The sequence below is a fragment of the Cavia porcellus genome, unplaced genomic scaffold (genome assembly GCF_034190915.1).
Source record: "Cavia porcellus strain 051 isolate PalLab524CR breed Dunkin Hartley unplaced genomic scaffold, mCavPor4.1 scaffold_31, whole genome shotgun sequence".
In the NCBI taxonomy this organism is placed as follows: Eukaryota; Metazoa; Chordata; class Mammalia; order Rodentia; family Caviidae; genus Cavia; species Cavia porcellus.
The window spans coordinates 2,549,059-2,575,168 of record NW_026947514.1 but is presented as its reverse complement, the minus strand read 5'-3'; the positions used below and the strand labels follow the sequence as shown (position 1 = coordinate 2,575,168).

Sequence of the window (26,110 nt, the reverse complement as noted above, 5' to 3'; positions counted from 1 at the left end):
AGGTTTTTTCCAAGATCTGGCTATTACAAACTATGCTGCTATACACATGGGTGCACATATATAGCTGTGGTATAATGTTTTCAATTCTTTTGGGATGGTACCCAGAAAGGGAATAGCTGGGTTGAATGGGACCTCTAATCCTAGTTCTTTGAGGAATCTCCACCCTGATTTCAGGGTTGCACCAGTCTTCACCCCACCCACAGTGGAGAATGGTTCCTTTTTCCCCACAACCCCTCCAGCATTTGTTATTGCTTGATTTCTTGATAATAGCCATTCTTTCTGGGGTGAGGTGGAATCTCTGTGTTTAACATATTTTTACCTGACTTTTGGAGAGATTTTCAAGGATAGTTAATTGAAGAAATACTCCATGTCTGTGAGTTGGAAGACTCAGCATCACAAAAGCTTCCACTCTTACAAGTCTGGATGGATAAACAGAGGGCCATGAACAGCCCACACAGGAGGGGAGCAAGCTGAAGGAATTCAAATCAGCTATTTGGGTGTCAGAAATAAGGAATTCAGGTGTTGGTGCTGGTGCAGGAGGGCCTGGGGGAGAAGGGATCTGGAGCAGTGGGGGACATGGATCTTTTAAAAAGATGCCTGAGGAGCTGGGGATATGGCTCAGTGGTGCAGATGCTGCCTGGCAAATGCAAGGTCCTGAGTTTGATTCCTGGTACCATTAAAAATATAGGTATGTATATAAATACATAAAATGATGCCTGAGTTTCCTCTGGAAAACAAAATAATGGCCAACTCTAGTGGTACATTCCTGTAATCCCAGCTCTTTGAGTGACGAGGCAGGAGGACCACAAGTTGAAGGGATGTAGGCAATTAGGCAATTTAGCAAGACTGTATCTCAAAGTGAAACTGGGGATGTGGCTCAGTGTGGAGCACTTAACTGCATGTGGAAAACCCTGGGTTCAGCCCCCAGCACAACACACACACAGGAGTTTTGCAAAGCTTTTTTGCTTAGGGAGGAAACTAGAGGTAAGTGAAATTCAGTGCCTAGTGGTGAAGATTGCCAGATTTACTCCCAGATTGTGAGTAACGGAATCCCACTTTGTTCCCAATCCTTCTGTACGAAAACTCACATGGGAAAGACAGGTGGCTCCTAGCTGGTGCCTGGCTGTCACCCTCTGGAGTCCTTGTGTACCCCTGTGTCCCAAGAGATCACTGTGGTCTTTGGGCTCACAACTTGCACAGATGCCATGGGACCATAGGAGCACTGTGCATGGGAGGAGGTAACAGAGTTGCTCAGAGGCAGGGCCCAGCCTTGTCTTGCACTGTGCTCTCTGTGTCTAAAATCAGGCCATGTTTGCTGCTCTGCGTGTGGTGTGGAAGTCAGGAAGCAGTGTCATCTCATAGCTTGTTCGTCAGGTATCTTTGGAGTTGTCACCCTCTGGGCTGGTGTTCGTCTACCTGAAAGAGGCCACCCTGGGGGTCCAGAAGTCCCAGCTCTGCTATCTTCCTGCAACTGCATGCTGGAAGCTGGTAGTTTATCATATTTTGAATCATTTCTTTTAACTAAGACTCGCCATGTAGAAGGGAGCTCGGCTTTTCTTTTTAAATCATTTTCCGATCTACAAACAATCCACAAGAAGCTTCCTGGCACATGGCGATAACAGAAATTCAGCCTTTTCACATCGTATTCTATGACTCAGTTAAAATGTATGTCAGATTGTCAGTCCCTTCTGTAACTGAGGCATACATTGCTAGCCATGTCTGTGACCTTAACTCTGATACTAGTGGTCACTTAGGACCATTTCTGAAGGCCTGTTGGGACTCTTTACTGTCAGACAGAAGAAGTTTCTAGACCCCCTGGTGGTAGCTGACTACAGTAGAGGTCTCAGCACACACCTCCACTGTGTGCCAATTGGTATGTGATACATTAGTACATCTTAACTTCCTACTCATTGGAGAAAATGAGGTATATTAGTAGACAGTTGCTGTTTATTCCTGTAGCCCACTGGGTGATCTTGAGCTGCCTTCAGAGTTCACCCTGCTGAGCTGGGCCCGCCCATCCTGTCCACTGGGAGCAGGGGCATTTATAGAGCTGCTGTTGGGCATGGCTGTCTGCCCTCAGAAGTAACAGGCTTTCCTTTGGGAAATATGCTTTTGAAAGAGCAGTACATTCTGACCCCCTCTTTTCCTGTCGGTGTCTGAGCCTTGGGTTCACATCTTTTTCTTTGCTCCTCTCCCCGCTGTAGTTTGTGCACACGTATGGCTGTTCATTTTGCTCCTGGGTGTCCTCGAGGCCTTACCTTGGAATAGCTAGGAACTGGCTCGAGTTCACAGTAAATCAGGGGACACTGAGGGCAACTGGAATTGTCTATGCAAATATGAATTATCTGTGATAACATTTATACTGTTGAGAAATTAGAATCCATGCCACCTCCACCCCTTGTTATTTCCCTGTTAGCACAGTGGAAATAAGATTTCTAAAACTGTATTGCTCAGTATCAAGCGTGGTGGTGCATGCCTGTGATCCCAGCACACGAGACTGAGGCAGGAGGGTCCCTGCGTGTTCAAGGCCAGCCTGTACTGCATAGCAAAACCCTATCAAGAAGACAAAACTAAAACTAAGCAAAAATACACTGATCAAGAAGAATCTAGATCAATTTGCATTTTGTAAATACAGAAATATTTGATGAAGTCTGAAGATGGGAGTTTATTCACTTTTGTACTCAATTTTTGTTGTTTTTTTTTAGAAACAGTAAAATATTTTAAATAGCAATGTGAGATTTCTTAAAATAACAATAGAGTTCATGAGATTAGAATAACAAACCCATCTGGACACTATAAACCAAAATGACCTTAGCTGCCTAAACCCTTGGAGGAATTAACATAGTTTCTATGGAGTTGGGATTCACTTGCCTTTTAGAAATACTTTGAATAAAAAAATTTTTTATTCCTTCTTCTTAGCCACCATAGATTTGTTTTGACAACAACTTAGTCTTTCTTCTTACTAGTCACTGTGCTGTGTTTAAAAGGTGGAAAATGCTGTAAAAGGCCCTTGGAGGTCTGGGAGCCTGCCCAGCCCCACTGAGTGGGTCCAGCCTGTGGTCTTCCAATCTAGGGTGCCGAGTGATGAAAATGCCAGAGACAGGTTCCGGGTACAAGCTGAGGCTACAGGCCAGAGTCCTGTAGGACGCTCGCGGCAGCTGGAGTAGGAAGAAAGTTGCGTGGTAGAGGGTCAGGGCCGCAAGGAGGTAATTTAGAAGGTGAATGCATTTCGTGAAGAGGGCGGCTGTCTGGATGGGTGTTGGAGCGAGGGGCACTGGGTTTCCATGGGCTCTTCAGTGTCCTGCAGGCCATGTGTCCCACCCCGTGTGCTGCTTATCTCTGCATCCAGGGTAGCCAGCAGGGAAACCACAGTCCCCCACACCACAGGTCAGCCCAGGGAGCGGTGTCTGTGCCTGCTGTTTGCAGGGTTAATTAAGGAGTTCAGAGCCCGGTCTCACCACACGCCACTGCCCTCTCAGCTCGCCCGATGGGGAGCTCAGAAAACCAAGCAGGACCCCTAGCTGTTGAAGTGATGCCGTGTGGAAACGCCAAGCTCCGTGATGTGTTCTGTGCGTATGCTGACTCCCAGGGGAGGTGATCATGACATAGTACAAACGTATACTAATAGAAAATAAAAACTTAAAACATAAACCTGCTCTGTGCTAACAAAGTGTCGTATAAGGAGATAGCTGGTCCTCTTGTCTAGTTCTGCATTCAGCCTTTGGCCTCATGTCACTTTAGCAAGTGTAGAAAGAAGTGGTTGGAAAAGGGAGGAGTATTTTAAATGGCTCTTCCAGAGAATTGTGGATGTTTGCTTTGACATTGCATCAAAACTTAATAAATAATCAGTTTCTTAAAGGAATCTTCAGTGTGGAATCTGAAACCAGATCGACGATTTGTCTGTACATTTTATTCCATTAAAATGCAATACCCTACCTTACAGTGTGAATGGCTCTTTTGCCCTTGAATGATATTCTAACATCATTTATTGATCATTTGAAAGTACATTTTGCACATCTTTGACGTGTTACAGTGTGACATGTTACATGTATCGGGCTCATATGAGGTTGCCCATACTCTCCAGCCTCCTGGGCAGTCATACAGAATTTTGTTTGAATCAAGCTGTCTTGCTTGGCGGGCCCCACAGTGACCTGTGCTGTCTTACTGCTGGCTGGCCCAGGTAAGTGCTCCCTGAGCCACAGTTTCTGTTACCACCAGTGCTCTGTGTTGCTGCCATGGTGAACACGGTCACCACGTGTGACCTGTGCTGATTGCAGACCAGCGAGCACTGAGCTGTCACTTTCTGGAGGTCTTGGGTGTTGGTGATCTGCAGATGGAAGCCAGAGTGGACAACAACTTGTGCCTGTCTAGAGCCAGGTCTGCCCTCTGAGCTGGCCCACATCCCCCCGTCCTACACCCTCAGCCATCAATCACACTCTGTCAGGGTGGCCACAGCAGTGGTGGCAAGCCTGTGACATACCAGCCACCGCTGGCCGTTTTATATCATTGAAAGCTCTCAGAGATTCCCCACACCCTTACCCCAGACCCCAGCAGTATTGTTGGTTCACGGTGCTTACTGTTTGCCCCGGCACCGTGCCTAGCACGTGATCACTGGTGCTCGGGAAGTGTTTGTTGAATGAATGTGTTGAGAAGGAGTTTATTTTGAACAGTATTCTTGATGTGGTTTAATAGAGTGAAAAAACACTCTTTACTCTATCAACCCTGTAATGTGAGCAGTGACTGGGTATTTTTTTTTTCTTTCCATTTAAGGAATGTTTGACCTCATTCACCCCTACCATCCCTTTTTTCTTAAACACTTGTTAATTCGGAATAAAGACAGTGGTGGTGGCCCACACCTGTAATCCCCACACTGGGAGACAGGGAGGAGGGTGATGAGGTCAAGGCCAACCTAGGCAACGTAGGAAGACCCTGTCTCAGAAGTTTAAAAAGTTAACAAAGGCTGAGGATGTGGCTCAGGGCTCTGTGGGTTTAGTCCAGGTACTGCACAATAAATACCCAGAAACACACACCTAAGTGCTCCGTGATGCCTTTGGTTAAGCATTTTGGCAATCATCGCGCTTTGCTTTCTGCCTTCCAGATGTTCCTCCTGCGGATCAAGAGAAGCTTTTTACCCAGAAGTTACGTCAGTGTTGTGTCCTCTTCGACTTTGTTTCTGACCCACTGAGTGACCTCAAGTGGAAGGAAGTGAAGCGAGCTGCTCTCAGTGAGATGGTGGAGTACATCACCCACAACCGCAATGTGATCACGGAGCCCATCTACCCCGAAGTAGTCCACATGGTAAGTGTGTGCAGCTTCACGGGACACCCCGCCCTGGGCCGCGGTGGGACGGGCCAAGAGCCCTGAGGCCGGCACTGCGCCACCAGGAAACCTTTCCCGGGAACAGGCGGACCCCAGTGGTAAGAAGTGTTTTCCCAACGCATCCTGGGTTGCAGTTCTAACGATGCAGGGACCCCGTTGCCTCCTAGGGGACAGATAATAAGAACTTCATGCAAAAAAGCACCTTACAGGATATTTGTTAGAATTTTTATTTGTAATATTTATTATTTTATTCTCATTAAATTCTGAGTTTTTGGTAAACATGTGTATCAGTATACCAGCCCTTATGCAGATAGAAGTCAGTGCGTGATTCACATGCAAGGAAATTCTGGTGATGGGGCATAGTTGAAACACTGATGGGACGGAGCAGCCTTGAGAACAAGTCGTGCCGATCAGCTGAGAAGGCGTCCATCTGCCGGTGCGGGCTCAGGGTGCTGCCTCCCAGTTGGCCAAGAAAGTCTTACGATGCATTTTCCCTGGCCCAGGTCTCAGTCCTCGGAGCCTCTGCAGCAGCACAGTCCCAGGCCCTTGTGTCTTAGTTCATCCCATCGTGTTCCTGGGGCTGTACCCCTGGAGCAGTTCACGTCTGCTCTCCACAGTCTCAGGACACTAAACTGCCGTGTCCTGTCCTGTCGGGGGCTGCTATCTGCCTTTGAAATTAGTTCCTCCGATTGTTAGGGAGTTATCACTGCCAGTACATTGTTACAGATCTTTATTCTGATTTACTGAACTCTTGTAAGTTACTGATTTCTTTCCCAAAGTTGTGTATTTCAGAACTGACTAGATATGTTGACAGAAACTTACTTTAGCTCGTTTGCTGTGGGAAAAAGGATGACAACAATTTCTTTTTTGCATTCAGCCTTTGGTTTGAGAAGTTGTGATGAACTTGATTGTTTTGAGCTCTGATAGTCCTCACACCACCATAGCTCCATGTAGCCAGCATGAGGGCCTTGTGGGACTCTGGTCTCACTCTGAAGACCTGGCCAGAGCTCTGAGCAGATCCCTAAAACCTTTTCATGTACATTAAGGAAGGGGGAGGCTCTTTTTTCTTAATTTCAGCTCTCTAAGGGCACCCCTGTCTTGGTTACTTTTCTCTCATTACTGGGACTTCTCCCTTATAGTGTAAGCAGGGAACCCCACCTCCACCCCCACCCCAGGGCAGGTAGCACTCACACCACCTCTGGGTGCTCCTCTTGGACAAGCCCAGGATATTTACAAAGTAAGGATCCTGGCTCCCTGCTGAGTATCTTAGTTACATTTCTAAACTTCTCAAGTTAACACAATGTATCAACCGTAACAACCTCTTACCCCAGATTTATAAAGGAAAGTCTCAGTATTTCTTTCTAGTGACACCCGTAACTGTGTTCTTAATCCTTTTGGGACTTTCTTATGGTATAAGTTAGGAGCATAACTTTATTTTCTTTTAAATTATTGAAAAATCACTTCCTTCTCCTTAGTACATTGAATATTCCATTTCCCCTATTGATTTAAAAATGCTTCTCTATTATGTATTTCCTTTTTAATTTCTTGATACATGATAAATTTATAAATATGTGAATTACAAGAATAGAAAATCTCTCCATTTTCTGTTTTTTGTTTTGTTTTGAGACAAGGTCTCACTATGTAGTCCAGACTGGCCTTGAACTCACAGCAGTCCTGCCTCAGCCTCCCAAGTGCTAGAATTACAAGCATCCACCGCCACACCTGGCAGGATCCCTCTGTTGTTAAGGAGTCTTAGCAGCCAGCAGTCTAATTCACACTGCTGACCCACAGAGGGAAGCATGTGGGAAGAAGGAGACACCCCGTGGCCTGGGCTGGGTCCAGTCGGAGCCCCTGATCAAGCACACTCCTGGCTGCCAGATCCGTCCCCGGGGTGTTCTGCACCACCCCAGGGTGCACCACCAGGACCATTCAGAGACTGCATGCTCTCGGGGTGTTTTCTTCCCCAGCCCTCTCCCCCCTATTAGAACTGTCCCCTTGTTGACCTGACCCTCCTGCCCTCAGCTGTGTTCCCCTCCCCTGCAGTGGTGCCCACGCAGCTCTCATGGACCAGACACTGACAAGCATCCGCTTGTCATCTGCTTTGCTTTATTAATGTCCACTTGCTTTGAAGAATCCAAAGCTCTAGATATGTTGTCACCTAACTGCCACTTGTAAATGTACTCCAAGACTGGACAGCTGTGTGTTTTTAACTAATTTACTGAGACATTGTTCCCACGGCTTCAGCCCCACCCACTTACAATGTGTGGTTCAGTGGGTTTCGGTGTGAATGTAAGTGTACAGCAGCATCGCCTCCAGGTTTAGAACATTTTTACCCCGGGGAGGTGGTGCCCTACCAGGCGCTGCTGCCTGAGTGGCCGCTGGTCCACTTCCTGTCTCCACAGATCGCCTGCTCAGGATACTCGGGATCCATGGAGTTTCTGTTTTTGCCAAGTGACTCTGTTACCGGGGTAGTGGCCATTCTTACTGATCATCCACCTTTACTCACTTGTTGGTGGACCCTTGGGTTACTCCGGACTTGGGCTGTGGGGAACGTGGTGCTGTGAGTGCTCCCGTGTTGGGCTGTGGGGATGGTGCTGCTGTGAATGCTCACATGCAGGCTCTTGTGTTAACATGTTGTCATTTCCCATGAGCATCACGGTTAACTCCGTGTGTGTGACCATTCAAAACACACCCAGGTCTTTTTTAAGCGCTGCACACACCATTTTCTGTTTCTATCAGCGGAATCGAGAGGTTCCAGCTCTAACCTCTTTCTGGTTTGAGCTGTCCTTGTAGGTGTGAAGTGCTCTCTTTGTGGTTTTGATTTGCATTTTCCTGACAACCAGTGATGGGACAGCTTTTCCCTTGTGCTGTGTGTTTTTGTGGGCCATAGACGTTGGCCCTGCTCTGGGTCACCTCGTGTGCCTCCTTTCCTTTCCAGATCAAGAGCTTAGCTTCAGGGAGGCACAGCTGAGAAAGCACAGAAGCTGAGGAGATGGGGGCCTCTCGGCCTCGAGGTTCTGGGCCAGGAATTACGTCAGCACCAGTGTCTCCTCATCTCAGTCAGATTTTAAATATAACCACCATCTGCTTTTTACAATTGAATTATCTAGTTAATCTGTTTCTAAGGGACAGACTATTTTTCTAGTAGTCAAAACACTGATCTCAAAGCCAAGTAACAGTGTACTTAAGAGATTCAAGGTAATGAAAGCAAAGCTGCGCCCACTCGTCTGTACAGTTCACAGCTGACTGTGGTAGGTCCCTGATGGAGCACCAGCAGCTCTGCGTGCGATCGCCCAGGAAACACCGTCACACACTTGGGGGCTCCAGCAGCAGGGCCCGGGTGCTGCAGTGCAGCCTCAGCCCCGCCAGCCCGCCGCCACCTCCTGGGCGAGTCCAAGGCCGGGGTGCTCACTGGGGGACAGCGAGCTAAAAGGAGAGTGGCGAAGGCCGGGTTTGGTGGGCTTAACGGGGCCAAGGACAGGGCTGTGATCTAAAGTGTGACTTTGTGTTTATAGCATAAAAATACGTTTACAAAAGTAAAATCAAATATGGAGAGAAATAAGCAAGTCAGGAAGTCCTGTACCTAGCACAGTTACACAGCCACAGCTCTGCAGCATGATTTACCAGGAACTGACTTACTGACTCCGTTTCATAAATACATCATGAAAGTGAGTCCAGGGCTGGAGCAGCTCATGGTAGAGTGTTTGCCTAGCATATGTGAGCCCTGTGCTGGGTCCCGGCACCCCCAGCAGCAGTGGTAATAAACAGCAACTCTGAAGGGAGAGGACACAAACCGTGAGGAGTAGCTGCCTTAGGTAGTACAGTCGTGTACAGTTGCCATTGAACTGTATATATTTATGTGGTTTTAACATTTTTAATTACTATCACGTACGTTTTTCTTTCTCAAAAAAGCAAGAACCCGCTTGAAGCAGGTTGTCTATGTGCCGATGATGCTGTGTGTCTCTTGTTGGGCAGGGAATATGGGTTTGTCCATGTGGGGTCCTGGCTCTGTAGATGGCTGGCCATGGACTTCCATCGTACATGGGCATCGGCATCTCCCGAGGGTGTGCTGGTGGTCCCCAGTGACTGTCTTGTCCTAACTTAAGAATTGGTGTTGGGCATCTTCCTCCTCTGTCAGTCCAATATTACTTGTTATAACAGTTATGATAGTTTGGAAATGAGACAGTAAAAAACATTTGGAATTAAAAAGGATAGTATAGTACTAATAAGGCTTCACATAGTTTATAGATTTATTTTAAGTGTTCTAAATTATGTGTTCACCTTTTGGCTTAGTTGTTTTTGTTTGGCCAAAGTTGTAAATAACTTGGGTTAAGGAAAAGAGTATCAATGACAAACTAAAAGCAGATCAAACAATAAAATAATTTTTGAAATCCAGAGAATATTTTTCTACTCTAAATATCAGTGATTTCTAAGATTTGTTCTTAGGACTTCTTGAGATTTCTTTTTGACATTTTTTAAATTATAAATACATGCTCATTTTGTAACAAATGACATAAATATAAAAACACAGAAAGAACAAGTTAATCTTTTTCCTTTCTTCATTCTTCCCCAATTCAACCCATCTCCACTTCCCATCAGTCAATTCATATGTGTTACTTTGTTCAAAAGGCTTTTAAGAAGCTTTTAGGGCCATGCACAGTGGGCATCCTAGCTACTCAGGAGGCTGAGGCAAGAGGATCACAAGTTTGAGGCCAGCCTGGGAAACTTAGTGAAGCCTTGCCTAAAAATTAGCAAGGGATGCCAAGGTAGCTCAGTGACAGAGTGCTCGCTTAGCATCACGTGTGAGACCCTGGCTTTAATCCCTATTTTTACAAAAGGAAGCTTGGGGATGATGAGTGAATTCATTGTCTGATCATGTGGTGGTTTCGCAGGTGTATGCGTGTCTCGTGTCAGTGCCACATCTCAAACATGCGCCATGCACAGGGTGTCACCTGTGTCTCAGTAACACTGGGTCTTGTTAGCTCCAGTGTTGTCAGGTGTTCCTTCTGGTCTTGGAGCAGTGAGATTACCAAGACATTGTGTGCATTGTTAACGGAGAAGTTTTGGGAATTTCTGGCCTCGAGAATATCCTTTCATGGCTTTTTAACTTGTAGATTTTGCTCTTTTCATTGACCTGTGCTTAATAAACCCGTATAGCCATGTAACCACCTCCAACCCTAAGGTATGTTCTGCTGCCGTGTGTGTTAGCCCCTTCCCTGTCCCGTGACCTCCAGTACTGTCTAATCTATTTCCTGCACCTGTCAATCTGTCTGTCGCAGAATGCCACACAATGGGTTCATGCACTGTGTGGCCTGTGGGGTCTAGGCTCTCTCAGAGGAGGCACCTGCACCCGTGTCAGGAGCGTCGTCTCTGTCATTACAAGTCCTGCCTCATGGTATGGAAGCACCCCAGTTTGCCTATCCATCCACCAGTTTCTGACAGTAAACTTGTTGTAAATATTGCTGTACAGGTTTTGGACACAGCTTTTTATTTAACCTGGTAAACACAGGCATGGTTTAAACAAAATATACAGCGATTGTTTCAATTTTTAAAAATGATTACAGCAAAACACACGTTGCCATTAATCTCCTTCAGAATATTCCCTGTCGCTCCAAACACATGTATCCCTTTGTTCTTGTCACTTTCTGAAAGTGCTCTTTCCTGAGTGTCTTTATTTGCTGCAAAGATGCAGCGAATGCTGCTGCTAAGCCCCATCCAACAGGAAGACAGACAGGAAGAAATATCACTGTGTGTCATCAGCCCCCTTGCTCCCTGGAGGGGGCGCTGCAGCTGCGGACTCCTCCCCAGGGTCAAAGGGCCCTGAAAGGGGAACATTTCAGATTGGCTCAGGACGCCGAGCCGAGGCGGTCACCGCAGCACCGCTGGACACGTTCACTATGTTCTGATCACACGAGGTGTTTGTGACCCATTGTGACTCAGGCCCCTGTTGTGGCATGCAGGTGTCCATTGAAGAGACTGAGCCATCTGCATTGAACCCCCTTGCACAGCTGGCCTCGCCAGCGAGGCACTTTCTGGACTGTGCTACATTCTTCCCATTAGTCCAAGGACTCTTTGCCAGTGCCATGTGTCTTCATTACTGTCTCTGTAAGATAAAGTTTGAGATCAGGTTGTATTAACCCTCCAATTTTGTTCTTTTTTCAAAAGCATTTTGGCTATTCTAGTTACTTTTCTTTTCCACTTCACACTTTAAAATCCACCTGTCATTATCTAATCAAATATCCTTCAGGGACTTTGATTGGTAGGAAATTAAGTATGCAGAGTTGGAGAGCTGGGCACTACATGGCCGGAGGCTGTCAGCCCCAGAGCGCAATGTGTCTCCGCGTTGTTGGTCTTTGTTTTGTACTTTGGCCTATACACGCTTCACACAGCTCTTAAACCCATATGGTAGTGTTTCATATTTGGTGCTGCTGTAGATAGGGTCTTCAGCTCATTTTCCATTTGTCATGGTTTGTGTCCTTTTTCCTCCCAGTCCTGTCGGTTCAGATTAACGTCATTTTGTGCCTAGTAGTATGCATCCTTGTGGACTGATTCTGTCCTGTAAGATGGCTTTGTCCATCTCAAGTCACCTCATTGCCTGTAATCTGTTTGTCAGCCACTTCTAACTAATGCCAGTGCTGTGGGCTTTCCCCTGCTCTGCTCCTCATGTGTGTCTGTGTACTTATCATAGGCGTGTTGTAGGTAATACGTAGCTGGATCTCACTTTTTTATTCAATTAGAGAATTTCTGCCTTCTGATTGGGCACTTTTAAAGTGGTTATTGATATACTTGGGCTAGAATCTACCACCTGGGCTAAGATGTAGCTCAGTGATAAAGCATCTGCTCGGCATTTTCAAGGCCCCGGGTTCAGTCCCCAGCATCACATTTGAGACGTAAGACTCTCCCACGATGCTGATTTCTTCTTTGTCCCATCTGTGCTTTGTTTCCCTTTCCTCTGCCTCTTTGTTTTGAATCAGTTCTAAGCATTTTAGGATTGCACTGTAACTCCTTTCTTGACTTTTTTGGGTGTAATTCTTTATCATTTGATTTTGTTTATGCATCTTCATTATAGTTTACTTCAAGTGATGTCATTTGATGTCGTGCGTGCCATCCACTGGAAAGGTGGACTCATAAAAAACCCACTGCGTTACAGCAGTATTCTGGTTCTGCTCTCCTGCCTTTTCTGCTACTGTCATGTTATAAATGCCACAACTCCTTATTATTTTTATTTTGAGTGATTCTGTGTTTAAAAGCTTGCCCACTTATGTGTGCAGAGCTCCTGTATTGACCCAGATAGTTACTGTTCGGCGTGTTCTTCCTCCACTGCACGCTCCGGATCCCTGTCTGGCATCAGCAGCGGCCCAGAACTGCTAGTACTTGCTGGGGTGCAGGTCTGCTGACGGGGAACTCTGGGAGCCGGCACACTGAAAACGTCTTTCTCCCTCCGATGCCCACTGTTTCTAATGAGGAGTCGGCTGTCACTCTTTGCTTTGCTTTCCTGGACTGATTGTATTTTTCCTTCCTGGATGCTTTCAAGATTTTTTTTTTTAAGAAAAAGGTATTATTTTACTATACAGCATATTAAAATGTTCTTTCTCAAGTGGCAGACAAGGCAGGTTTTGACTCTTCCAAGAACCTCAGTCTCATCTGTCTTTGGAAGCGTTCAGTTTCACACGAGGCCTGTGATGTTGGCCTTGAGGACACCAGTGATGCTTTGCAGTGCAGCACACTTTGCTAACTTGCTCTAGCCTAGGTCCTGGCCCAGGGTGGTGTTCTAATCTGGTTTTCAGCACCTGATCTTGTGTTCCTTCACTGCTGTACACAGGCTCTGACTGAGGATTGATTTTGTGTGTTCATATGCAGTGTCCACAGAGGAGTGGTAGCGTGCTACCATCCCGCTGCCAGAAATCACAAGGAGGCCTGCTTTGCAGGTATATACGTAGTCATCTGGAAGAGAAGAGTCTGTAGAGCAAACACAAGGTTAGGCTGCATTTGGGTTGGAAATAAATGCTTGCAGGCAGTTCTCTTTGATATCACCCATTTTACTGCTACTACCACCAGCCTATAACAAGAAGCTTAGAAGGTGGTAAGAAAAAGATGTTCCACGGAGAAACTGCCTCTGAAATATACTTCAAGACATACCAGTCTCCTTCCACAAGCCTCCCGTCTTTCCTGCTCGGCTCTTGGAAAGCCATTTGCTTACGGTGTGTCCTGGAATGGTTCCCTTCATTTCTCTTGTTTGTAGTTTTCATCAGGTTTGGAAAAGCAGCCATTCTCGTTTCAAAAGCGACTCTCCGTCCCCTGTATCCTTTCAGTGACACACTGTGTGCTTCAGGCTTTTTGGAGTTGTCCCATAGCCCACTGCTGGTCCTTGCTGACTTGCTCACTTTCTTTTCTCTGTGTCTCTGTCTGTCTCTCCCTCCCCCTCCTCCTCTCCCTGTCCTGTCCTGTCTCTGTCCCTCCCTCTTCCTCCCTCTCTGTCTCCTGCCTCTCTCCTTCCTTATCCCTCTCCTTCTGATGTCTTCAAGTTCACAGATCTTTTCTCATCTAGTGCTAATTTCATCTGGCAAGTTTTTCATCTCACATATCATAGTTGTCATCTGTTGTAGTTTGATTTTTCTTTTTTATAACTTCTATGTCTACACCAAGCTTTCAGAACACATAGAATCCTGTTTTTATATCCTTGTCTGCTAATCCTAATAGTATCTGTGTCATTTCCAGCTAAATTCAATTGCTTGGTTTTTCCTGATATTATAAAGCGTATTTTCCTACTTCTTTGTTTGTCTGGTAATTTTTAACTAGATGCCTGGCATTGTGGATTTTGCCTTAAATGCTGATATGTATTTAATGTTCTTGAGATTTGTTTGGGGATGAAATTAAATTACTTAGAAATAGTTTGATACCTTTGGTTCATGCTTTTTAAGATTGTTAGGCAGGGCCAAACCCATATGAATTCCACTGCTAAATTGTTCACTAATGAAACAAGACCTTTCTGATAATGACTCCAGCGCCTCAGGAATTATGAGTTTCCCGGTGTGGTTGGTGGGAACAGGCACTTCCCTCAGTGCCTCCGGGGAGCTGGTTCCAGGACCCCTCTTGGTTGTGCACATCTGAGGGTCTCTTCCCATCTGCGTTGCCATCTCTTGCTTACTTACACACACCACAGTGTCCATGCTGCATGATTGGCTGTTCCACCCCGATGTTAGGGAATGATGACAAGGAGAATCTGTGTGTTTAGGACAGACAGACTATTTTCCCAATGCTTTGGGGCCTAGGCTGACTCTGAAGAACGCACAGATACAGAGGACCAGTTCTTCTGGGTTCTCACCGGCCCTTTCCCCTCCTCTGGTGACGTCCTCACACAAGATTGCCATCTGGGACTCTGCTGACTGCAGGTGACCTTTGCGCATCCCTGGAGTCCCTCGAGTACAGCTCTCTCCCCTTTGGGTTCAACCTTACAAAGCCCAAACACTTCCTGCTGGCCCTCACCAGGGCCCTTCAGCCTGGAAACTGCAGGGGCAAGCATGGGACTCCCCTCATCTGCCCCACCCACAGAGACCACTGGTCCTCACCAAACACATGGGCTGCAAAGCCCTGATCTTACACATCTCTGCTGTGCTGCTAGGCTGCAGGGTAAACCTGTGACGGCATCTCATCTGCAAGCATCAGTCTCTGCTTCATTTATTCCATAGTAGTTGCTCAGTGAACACTCAGTTGCATCCACACAGGTGATCCAGCAGTGGTTATAAAATTAGTGATCAAAACTACTTGCATAAGTTATAATTGTAGCTTTGTGCCTCAGCTGGTGCTTAGGGAAGCACTAGCATTCCAGATAGGGTACTCCACCTGTATTTGAGTAGATTGTAAAGTAACAAGCTACTCAAAATAAGAATTTTAAGTGTAATCTTTTTCTTAAATGTCATGTCTTGGCATCTGTTTGGAGGGAAACTGTATCATGTGACTGCGCTCTGGCCATGCCAAAAGTGACGGTGTGGCATGGAGAGGGCCCATGCTTGCTCCTAGTGCTCGTTCTGTTGGGGGCTGGGGCGGGGCAGGTAGACACTCAGGGAGAATCACCCAGCCATCCAGCTACATGTGTGATGAATGTTCCAGAGAAAATGTGCAACATCACAGAAGAGCTTGCAATTAGGACTGTAATTACATTACAACCAAGAGCTAGAGGTGGAATCCAGTGCTTCTCACAACCCACGGGTAATTACTGGGTGTCTCAGTTAATAAGGTGACCAGTGCGTACTCTTCCTGGAGACTCTGTTGCCCTCAGTAGGCATCTGAGGACCTAGGACATAAGCACCAGGCACTGGCTTTCCTTTCCCCATGATGCCATCTAGATCCTGGTGCCGGGAAAGCAGATTAGAGCTCCCTGCCCTAGTGAGGAAGGCAGCAGTGAGGCTGGTTACGTGTACCTGGCTGTGAGTTTGCAAGTTGCCCCGTGAGGCCGTGTTGTGAATGGCAGCCCTCCACAGCTGTTACTTGTGGTGCCCATCATCAGGACGGCGGTGCGACTCCTAGGGCTTCACAGGCTGCGGGGGGGGCCTCCCTACCCATCAGTCAGTAGTAGTTTGGAGTTGGTGAAGAGGCTGCTGCTGTCCACTTTGCACACAGTGTGATCAAAAATGTGGTGGGTGTTTAGACTTTAAAAATTCATTACGGCAAAAGACATCGCTATTAATCACCTTCAGAGTCCTCCCCTCTCTTCATACTCACTTATCCTACCATTCCCACCACTGTTTGAAGCAATTCCACAGCCATGGGTGTCTTTGCATGGTGTGATCAGAAATGCAGTGAATATGCTGCTGGATGCCATTCAACAGAAAGGCAGCGCTGTCAAAATATCATGGTGGGTCCTCATCCACCTCATCCCTGGACCTGGCACTGCAACTTCCGGCTCTTCCCCAAAGTCAAAACGACCATGAAAGAGAAACAATCTGAATCAATTCAGAACGTCAAGGCAGCTGTGACAATGCCACTGAAGACACTCATGAACCAGGTCTTTCAGAACTGCTTCAGAAAGTGGCCAGAACAATGGCAAGGAGTTAGAAGGGAGGAGGAGGATTTTGAAGGGGATTAATAGCAATGTTGTCTTTTACTGTAATAAAATTTTTTAGTTTAAATCTTCACTGAATTTTCGTTCATACCTTGCATTTTGGTTTTTGTATCTCGTGGTCTAGCTATGATGGCCAGTCTGTGCCTCTGTTTTCCAGAATATAGATTTGCAAACAAATGGCAGACCAGAGAGCTGAAAACCAGTGCTGATGCTTCTCTCCACACTCCCTGCCGGGGATGTGCAGCGCGCAGCTGTGGCTGGCGGGGCAGTGTGCAGTGTGCAGTGCTGTGCTGCACTGTGTAGGCCCGTGTGGAGCTGGGGGGACCCTGTTAGCATTGGTGGTGTCATTGGCTTTGAAAGCTTGACAGTCAAGCACTGAAAGGACTTCACTGTGTGACTTCAAGTGGTCAGACTGGTGGCCACCTGCCCTGGGTGGTCTGCTTCCTGCTACAGTCTGGACCTCAGCTCCCTCTGTGGACCCCCACTGCTTCTGGATTTTGAGAATAAAGACAAGTCCCTGTGTTGGAAGTGCCATCACTAGAATCACTCAGTACTTTTTTAAATGCTCTTGATAAATTTTTTTAAATGTTCTGGTTATGATCATAGAATCTGTGGGTTTTAGTTTGCAGTTAATATGTTTCGAACATTGCCACCTTCCTCCAACCCAACGGGAGCAGAATTTGACCCTGAGGAAGATGAACCAACTTTAGAAGCAGCCTGGCCTCATCTGCAGGTACTGGTCCCAGAGGGCAGACCTGAACAGGAGGGCGGGCCCAGTACAAGGTCCCGGGGGCTCCAGGGGCCAGGGTCATGGCCCTGGCTCTGCTTTCAGCCGCTGCCCAGTGACCCCTAACTTGGAGTAGCACAGAACTGGCAAACTCAGATACATAAGAAGAGTGTTTGAGCGAAACAAAGTGTGTACGTGTGCATGTGTATATGTGCATGTGTGTGTGCGCGTGTATGCTTCTGTGTTGGGGTTTTATGCACACTTAGCCACGTGGGATTGTTGGGATCATCATGTGGATGATGCCCTGGAGCCAGGCCTAGAGGAGGTAACGCAGCGCTTCCTGTGCTCGCCTCTCTGTGAGGCACACGGCTGACTCCTTAGGAGGCATTGGCGTAGCATGAGCAGAGCAATGCAGGATGTGCAAGTAGCGGAGGACTGAGTCACCCCGAAGAAGGCAAAGAGAGGTGGGGAACAGGGCCAGAACCAGACAGTGCAGCAGCCAGGGACAGGGAGCCACATGTCCCTGGGGTCGCAGTGTCGGCCCGAGTGGTCACCAGGTGACATGAGAGGCGGACACTCCGGCTGAGGGGCTGCCCAGCGCTGCTCTTGGCCTGGTGGAGGCAGCTGAGCTCTGTGGACTCTGAGCAGCGGGTGGGGTGTGGGTGACACAGGCCCTGGGGGACATTGCTTGGTGCTGCTTACGGGATGGTCTGTGGGCCTTACCACATCAAGTAACTACTGTTACTTGTCATAATTAAGGTAGTCATGATTAAGGTAGGCCACATAATTCAGCACTGAACTGTAGGGTGAGGCCTTTTTAAAAAGCCTAGTATTTTCAGGCAAATAAAGGTTCAACTTCTAGTGTATTTTAATCTCCAATTGATAAAACACTATGTTGACGCATTGTTGTTTTTTTCCCTCCCTAGCTTGTTTATGAATTTTTCTTAAGATTTTTAGAGTCTCCAGATTTCCAGCCTAACATAGCAAAGAAATATATTGATCAGAAGTTCGTGTTGCAGGTAAGTCCAGGGAGCGGGGACTGCCAACCTGAGCTGCAGCCCGCTCCGCGGGGCACTGAATTTCTCTTTCCTCTGGAAGCTTTTAGAGCTCTTCGACAGTGAGGATCCTCGAGAGAGAGATTTTCTTAAAACCACCCTTCACAGAATCTACGGGAAGTTCCTAGGCCTGAGAGCATACATCAGGAAACAGATAAATAATATATTTTATAGGTAAGTCCCTCCATGCGTGGGGCTGCTCACCACCACACTTCAGGTCGTCCTCTGGTCCTTGGTGTAGGTTAGCCCCAGGGCAGGTTGACAGCCTGCTTGTCATGCATAGGGACCTGGGTTACATGGTGCAGGGGCCAGGCCAGCTCTCCCTTCCTTCCTCCCTTCCCACCCCTGTCCCGCTAGCCCCCCGGTACCCCCACCCTGGCCCCTCAGAGCCCACCGTGATCCTGCACGCTGCCCTAAAGTGTGTTGGACCAATTTGGTCCCAACGGCTTGACCCTTCCACCCATGTACTGCTCACTCTTCATGGGTCCTCCGGGAGGGTGGGAGGGGACAGTGCAGAGGGAGGTGACAACCTTAGCCTGGGGAGATGTGAGAGCTGAGAGGTGAGGTGGGCAGAGAGCAGACCTGGCTGGAGGCTGGGGAGGCAGAGTGGACAGCTGTCCAGTGCCATGCCTGTCTCAGGGCCAGCAGCCCAGAGCACAGAAGAAACACTCCAGCATCCAAGCGCAAGGCTGGCCGTGGCCATGGCCGTGACCTCCCTCTCGCGCCATTACCTCCTGCCCCTGGTTGTGGCTCTGGCCAAGCACATTCATTCTTGCGCCCTCACTGCCCCCCAACCAGACACATGTGCCTGTCACTGCCTCTGTGTGACAGGTGCAGCTTTCTCTGGCCACCCCTGCTCACACCCTGCTCCCGTGTGGCCCTCCCGGGCCGTCCTCCCCTACCCACTGGCCTGCCAGCCCCCCGCTGCCAGTTCCCGGAATGTCCCTTCAGTTAGAAGCCCTGCCTGATAGGGAGGGCTCAGCTCCATCCCCAAGGACAGCCTCCCCACGTGGCCCGTAGGTCACGCGCTGCAGTGGCACTGGGTGAACACTGGCTGGCAAGGGAAATAGCTCATGCCACTCCTTATGCATTCCTGGAAAATGTAGCACATGAGCACTTCACCTGCAGCTTTTGGCTTCGTAGGTTAGTCTGTCTCAGACATGAATTAGCTCTGAGGTGACCTAGGGAAGAGATGGATCCTAACCGTGACAGGGCGGTGATGGTGTCCCCTGTGGGATAAGTGAGTGAGTTACTTCCCAGCAGTGGGGCCCATGGTGCCCCCACAGCCATGCGTGTGCCGGCGGCCTTTCTTTAGCCGCAGTGACTGAGCCAGGGAAGCGGTGGGCAGCCACGTAGCCTGAGAGCCGCAGCTGAGGGCCAGCCCTTGTCCCTTGCATCCCTTCCAGCCCCGTGTGCAGTCCCGTGCTTGGAGTCACGGGGATCAGTTCCAGTCCCGTTCTTCGTGCCATCCGCACTTTGGCGTTGGAGCCGCTCACTATGTGCGGCTTTCCTGTGAATGCCTTCCGAGTGCGCGTGTCCCGTTTACGTGAAGGAGCCTGGGGCTGAAGGCAGCCTGGCCCAGCATGCCAGCCCTGGTCCCAGTGACGTCACTCCCACATGTGGTTCTCTACCTCATGTCCTACTGCTCCTCTTTAACAGGATCTTTACCTGGCCAGTGTCCTTACAATCAAACATGATATACAGGATTTAAGTAACATCTCACAGACACAATTTAAATTTCAGCCTTTTAGTCCTAAAATTAAAGCTTTTCCCACAGTGTTTTTGTTTCCTCAACACAAGTAGGTTTTGTTCAGATAGCAGAACCACAAATCTGTGAAACACCACATTAAAGAATTACACATGATTCAGTTGAGTCCACACTAAAGGATCAGTGCCAGAATGTGATGATTTTGTGGATTTTCTCTTTAAGTAATCTTTTCTATAATTATCTTGCTATGTACAACCAAAGCAAGCCTGTTACTTAGATTCTAATTGGTTTGGGCCATAACTATCATTTTCACAGAAGAAAAAAAAGGTCCTTGAAAGATGTGTTTAGTTCCTCTAAGTTCCGTGAAATACAGGCTGAGCACAAATCCAGACTATGAAATCGAGAGTGCTCCAAACTTTAAAAACTTTGTACTGACACAACCTGAAGATGGAAAATTGCACTCCTGTGCCTCCGCAGAAATGTGGCCCCTGCAGGCGCAGCACACCACAGCCCAGCTGCTGGAGGCGAAGCCAGGAGGTTGTTTGAACCTGGGAAAGCCAGGCTGGCCTGGGCCATAGAGCAAGACCTCATCGCAGAAAAGTAATTTTTTTTCTTTTTTGGTCTTTTTGAGACAGAGTCTTACTATGCAGTTCAGGCTGGCCTTGAGCTCACTTTGCAGCCCAGGATAGTCTGAAACTCACAAAGCTCACTGTAGCCCAGGCTGGTCTCAGATTGCCTCAGCCTCCCAAGTGCTGGGATTGCAGGTGTGAGCCACCATACCCAGCAGAAAAGTAATTTTTAATTTTAAAAAATTTTAAAATCACAGTGAAAATATTATATAAAATTACCTTCAAGCTATATATAAAAGACATAAATGAATTTCAGCTTTCAACTTGGGTTCCATCCTTAAGATTTTAAATATATATAAAAATGTTACATTAAATATATAATATATGTACATATATATGTACACACACACAAAAGTCCTAACATCTGAAGACCTCTGGCATCTAGAACATTGCCAGTCTGGGTATTTCAGGCAGGGGTTCCCCGCTGTGCAGCAGTGCCTTGTAAGAAAAGGCCTTCTCAGTGTACTGGTTTGACCTTCTGAGAGTGCTGACATTTCCACTGTCACTCTGGTTAGACTTAAGTCACCGTCTGCTGTTCTAAGAAGCCTGTCCCCTTCCCTGGGCTCTGAACAGTCCCATTCCACAGGCTGTCTGCAGGGCTGGGTGTCTGTGAGGACTTCTCACTCATGTCCTTGAGGCCTTGGGTATGCAGCTTCTTGCAGGAAACTGCTGCTCTGGCAAGGAGGCCCACTGAAGCTACCAGTCTTCTGAGTCTAGGCTTCAGCCTGACGCTGGCGTAGGTTAGTTCCACCTTTGTGTTGGCAAGGCAGGTCACAGGACGGCTGCCCCAGGAGGGAAAGCAGGCCGTCTGCCACATGAGGTCCGGAGCATGTCCTGCAGATTGGTGGCCTCGGTCTGCAGCCTGAGAGCAGAGGTTTGGGCCTCTTCTGGCAGGGGGAGCACCCCTGGGCCTGCCCTGAACAGAGCCCACGCTTCCCTCCAGCCTCGCCCCCTCTGGAAAAGCACAGAGGACAGCTCTTCCCACTTGCTTTCTCATACTCACTTCAGACTGAATTAGAATAACCAGAAGCTAAGAACCAATGCTTGGAGAGTGCACGGTCGGGTTGCTTTAGGAAGCAGGTGATGGGAGCCGTGCGGCTCCTTCCGCGCACTCTGCTGCCAGCTCTCCCAGGACGCCCTGCTGCGCTTCCAGGCCAGCTGCACCATCTGCTCCTCCTCATCCTCCTCCTCCTTCCTCTTCCTCTTCCTCTTCCTCTTCTGTTCCTTCTCTTCTGTTTTTTGACACAGGGTCTCACTGTGTAGTTCGGGCTGAACTCATGCTGGCCTCGAATTCACAGTGACCTCCTGGCCCCGAGTGCTGGGATTACAGGCAAGCATCACCACACCCAGCACCTCTGTGTTTCGTGTTCCCTTGCTCAGTGCTGGTCCTGACACCTATGGGCTGTGTCTCAGTTTACCCGGTGGCCTCAGTGCCTTGCCTGTCCCTCCCCATCACCCTATTTTACAGAACTTAGTTCTGTCCCTCTTTGTGCCCTACCTTTGTGAGTCTGTCAGAAACCTGCCTTTGGGGCTCAGCCCAAGCCATGGTCCCTGCATGGATCCTGGCCATTTGGAGACCTGCAGGTGTGCAGACCCATCCCCACACCTGGTTCGTGTCTGCGAATGTTTGCCCGTTCTCCACTTTAAGGTCACTGCTCTGGTTCTTGATGTGCTGAAATTTCAGTCCGATGTTTGAATCTTCACAAGGTGACTTTTGGCCGAGAGCTGTCTCTAAATGAAGTTTCCTGTGCTGGCAGGAACATTTCCCAGTACCTGGCTTCATGCCACCCTCTGCACATGTCAGGGTAGATGGGCGCGGTGTTGCCTGCCCGAGGGGCAGATGCGGGCTTCCTTTTCCAAGGGAGTCCTTCCGCGGGAAGACGTTTTCCTGCCTCCTGACGTGTTCCTGCCCCCTACCCAGATGCCAGACTTGGTCCTAGCACCATGAACACAGTAATGAGAAGTCCTCATTCTGTCTGGAGGGAGACGAAGGAGACCGGCTGACACACAGGGTGGCGTGCGGGCCTGGGAGCTCAGCAGGAAGAGCCTGCTCTGTGGAAGGGGACGAGGGCTCAAGCAGATGGCACCTCAGGAGTGACGTGTGCGTCAGCTCAGAAGGTGTGCAAATTGTCAGTGGAGAAGGGAGCGACACAGCCCAAGAAATGTATTAGAGGAGGTCGTGTCTGTCTTTTGCAGCAATCGTGCTCAACACTGAGAGCTTTAAAACTGAGTAAGACATCAGCCTAAAGCAAAATGCAATAAAAATGTTAGGTGGATTAATGACTCGATAGAAAGGTGAAGAGCATATGTGTTACAAAAAAATAGAGCAAATTGTAAGTGACGGAGTCTGCATGACTGAAACATGAGTGTACACAATAAACTTCTTAACACCTTTCTGGATACTTGAAATTTTTCAAAATAACATCCTGGAGCTAAGGGTAGTACCTTGTACCTGTAATCTCAGCGCGAAGGAGACCAAGGCAGGAGGCCTGAGTTCAAGGCCAGCCTTGACTACCTAGAGAGTTCTGAGCCCACACAGCAAGACCCTGTTTCAAAACTAAGGCCAAAAAAATTTTAAAATACGTCATTACAGTCCGGGAAGAGACCTGAGAGGACACTCTCCACCACAGGCATTCGTGTCTCCAGGCTTCAGGGAGCCTCCCGGTGCCCGCAGGGTTCCTGAGGCAGTGACAGAAGTGCTGTTGTTTGTTTTGGTTTTTCTGTTTATGCAGCTCTGGGTGGGTAAGAAGCCCGGGGCCTCTTGGGCCGGACCACAGAGCTGCATCCCCAGCCTGTGTGGAATTTCACAAGCGCCATGCTGCTCACGGCCCAGCTTTCCTCCTGCGGGCTTTTTTCCTTATCCAGGGGATTTTAGTCTTTCCAGGTGTTATTTCAGCGTCTGATTGTAATAGACAAATTGTTATTTTTCCAGGTTTATTTATGAAACAGAGCATCACAATGGCATAGCAGAATTACTGGAAATATTGGGGAGGTAAGACTCTGTGTGGCTGGTAGCCAGTGACCGAATGGCACATCTGTCCCCATTATGGTTCTGTAGGTACACCATACACCTTGGTATCATTACTATGGAAACTACGGGATTTCAGTTATTTCCTGGTGAGCAGTGTTAAAAATAGTAACATAAGAAGTTTGTAAGAGAAGCTTATTAGAAGAATAGATTGTACATTTTTATATTGAGTGAATGCTAATAATCTCAAATTGCTTTTTGACTATGGATTTTTCATATACATACTTACAATTAACATTTCAAAACTTTCATCGTCTTTGTCCAAGGAAAGTTTTTGCTTGCTATTTTTTTTAATTGGTAAGCAATTTTACATAGCTGCACTAACACTGTTTCCAAACAGGGTACTGAGGTAGATATACTGCAAGTACTTTTCACCTGTGTTTCTTTGGGAATTCAGTGAACATTAGCAGCTTAAGGTTCTGGTGGGGGAGACATTTGATTATGATATGAAATCTAAATATTCAAGCTTCGAATACATTTTGTCATTACAGTATAATTAATGGATTTGCCTTACCACTCAAAGAAGAGCACAAGATTTTCTTATTGAAGGTGTTACTGCCTTTGCACAAGGTGAAGTCATTGAGTGTCTACCATCCCCAGGTAAGAGGCCACAGCTCCTAGCTGTACCCGGGAGCGAGTCTCACTAGTGACTCTGGTAACAAGTCGGAGCAGTAACACAGTAACAGCAGGGTAGACTCCTGCCGTGAGGTCAGAACTTGCGCCTGGGTGCAGGACTGGGAAGTTAGCCATGGCCCAGAGGAGAAATTGGCTAGCTCTCAAGGAGTCGGGGGCTGCTCAAGAGACAGCTTGTCCTTGGTGCTGGTTTTCAGCACCCTCGAGCTCATGGCCAGTCAAATGGCCTGAGACACAGTTTTCTAAAAAGTAGGTTTTTGAAACTGCTGGAACCTCCTGTAGTTACATTGGTAAGTGAGCAAGTGGTTACTGCTTGGTTAGTTACTGTTCACCTAGGAGAAGTGGGTGGGTTCGCTGCACGCTTTCCTAGGCAGGCCCTGACCGTGCTGAAGGCGGCACTGCAGCCATTGGCACTCCCTTCAGCAGCCCTCATGTGTTGGTTACATTCGCTGTCACCCAGCCTGGCCCGGGCAGCCTGGCCACCGGGGTCAGAGCATGAGGACTGCGCTTCAGCAGCCTCACTTTGGGAGTGGCAGTGTGGGGTGAATGACAGAAAGTGTATTCTGTGCTCAGCTCAAGACACTGGCTTCCTGCGACAGCTTTTACTTATTTCCTCTAATTGCTGTTAACTGCTAACATTTTTATGCCCAGCCAGTATGTTATCACATTGTTATACTAGTGGAATTAATAGTTGAGAAATTGGAGAGAAAACCACATTTTAATTATTTTCCAACTGTTAGATTATTTACTCATTCTAATCTTCAAAAGGACAAGAATCCCTGTACACTGGGTTGATTTGCCAATGTCTAAAAGATGTTTCCTGATTTTTCTGTTTTTTGGTTTTTGGTTTTTGGTTTTTTTGGTTTTTTATTTTTTTGTCTTCAAATTTATCCCCATTTAATGAGGAAAGGATTATGGGTTGAGCATCAATCCCGGGGTCCCACCCTGGCCATGTCAGGCCCTGGCTGGCCCAGGAGGTTGTTTCACGGTGATGGTCCCATGGACACGTCCAGCACTGACGCTGCTCCTCCTCTTGCTTCCCAGCTGGCGTACTGTGTTGTGCAGTTTCTGGAGAAGGACAGCACCCTCACCGAGCCAGTAAGTGTGCACTGCCCACTGCGCGTGTGAATGCGTGTGCCTCCCGAGTGTCACAGTGTAGCATGCCTGCTTCCTGACGCTGCCGAGCAGTGTTTCCTCTTCATTCGTGGCACTCAGGAGCAGGCCAAGCTTGTCTCGTGGCACGGGTCTCTGAGGGTGGCAGGGCCGCTGCTGGTTCCTTTTCTGAGAATCTGCGATCAGCCTGTCGTGCTGTGCCTGGGCCCTCAAATGCAGAGTCCCCGGGTGCTGTCGCCACCACCCGCATACAGCAGAGCCCTCCGCCTCTGCCTGGTGTGACCACGCGTGCCAGCTCCAGGCAGAGGCGTTGCAAGGGGGTATGCAGTGCTATCTTACTAAAAGGGGCTGTTCCCTGAAAGCTCTGTCCAAGGGAAGTGTGGCACTGTCTGGTAATCAGTGTGTCACAGGTGAAGGAAGGATCTCTCATTTTCTTAGCATTTTTAATCTTAATTAAAAATTCTCAAAAGGCTATGCTAGCCAAGGTTAACAGAAAGCAGGTATGTCAGGTGCCAATCTGAGCGCTTGCATACACTTTTTAAAATCAGTAAAATTAGTAAGGTATGATTCACATGTCTACCATGTTCCTATTCAAAGTATATAACTCAGAAGTTTGACATATTACACTATTAACTTTTTAAATTATGGTAAAATGTACACATATATAACATGAAGTTTGCCTTTTGACCATTCTAAATGTACAGTTCGATGGCATCAATTATGTTCTCTGTCATCCATCCCCTCAACATCACTGTTTCCAAAACATCACCATCTCAGACAGACACTCCGGACCCATGAAATGACCACACCCTGGTCCTTGACCCCAACACCCGCTA

The 26,110-nt window shown here is 47.9% G+C and overlaps 1 protein-coding gene across 16 annotated transcripts in view; it reads left to right on the top strand.

Moving 5' to 3' along the window:
* Positions 1 to 26,110, top strand: part of Ppp2r5c (protein phosphatase 2 regulatory subunit B'gamma) — a 129,547-nt gene that overhangs the window by 80,172 nt on the left and 23,265 nt on the right. For all 16 annotated transcript variants that reach the window (XM_063240826.1, XM_063240825.1, XM_063240827.1 and 13 more), the window contains 7 exons: positions 5,099 to 5,298; positions 17,004 to 17,114; positions 18,035 to 18,127; positions 18,207 to 18,337; positions 23,433 to 23,492; positions 24,020 to 24,128; positions 25,206 to 25,259. In XM_063240826.1, coding sequence (XP_063096896.1) covers positions 5,230 to 5,298; positions 17,004 to 17,114; positions 18,035 to 18,127; positions 18,207 to 18,337; positions 23,433 to 23,492; positions 24,020 to 24,128; positions 25,206 to 25,259 — 627 coding nt within the window. In that variant the 5' untranslated portion in view covers positions 5,099 to 5,229. The remainder of the gene's footprint in view (positions 1 to 5,098; positions 5,299 to 17,003; positions 17,115 to 18,034; positions 18,128 to 18,206; positions 18,338 to 23,432; positions 23,493 to 24,019; positions 24,129 to 25,205; positions 25,260 to 26,110) is intronic.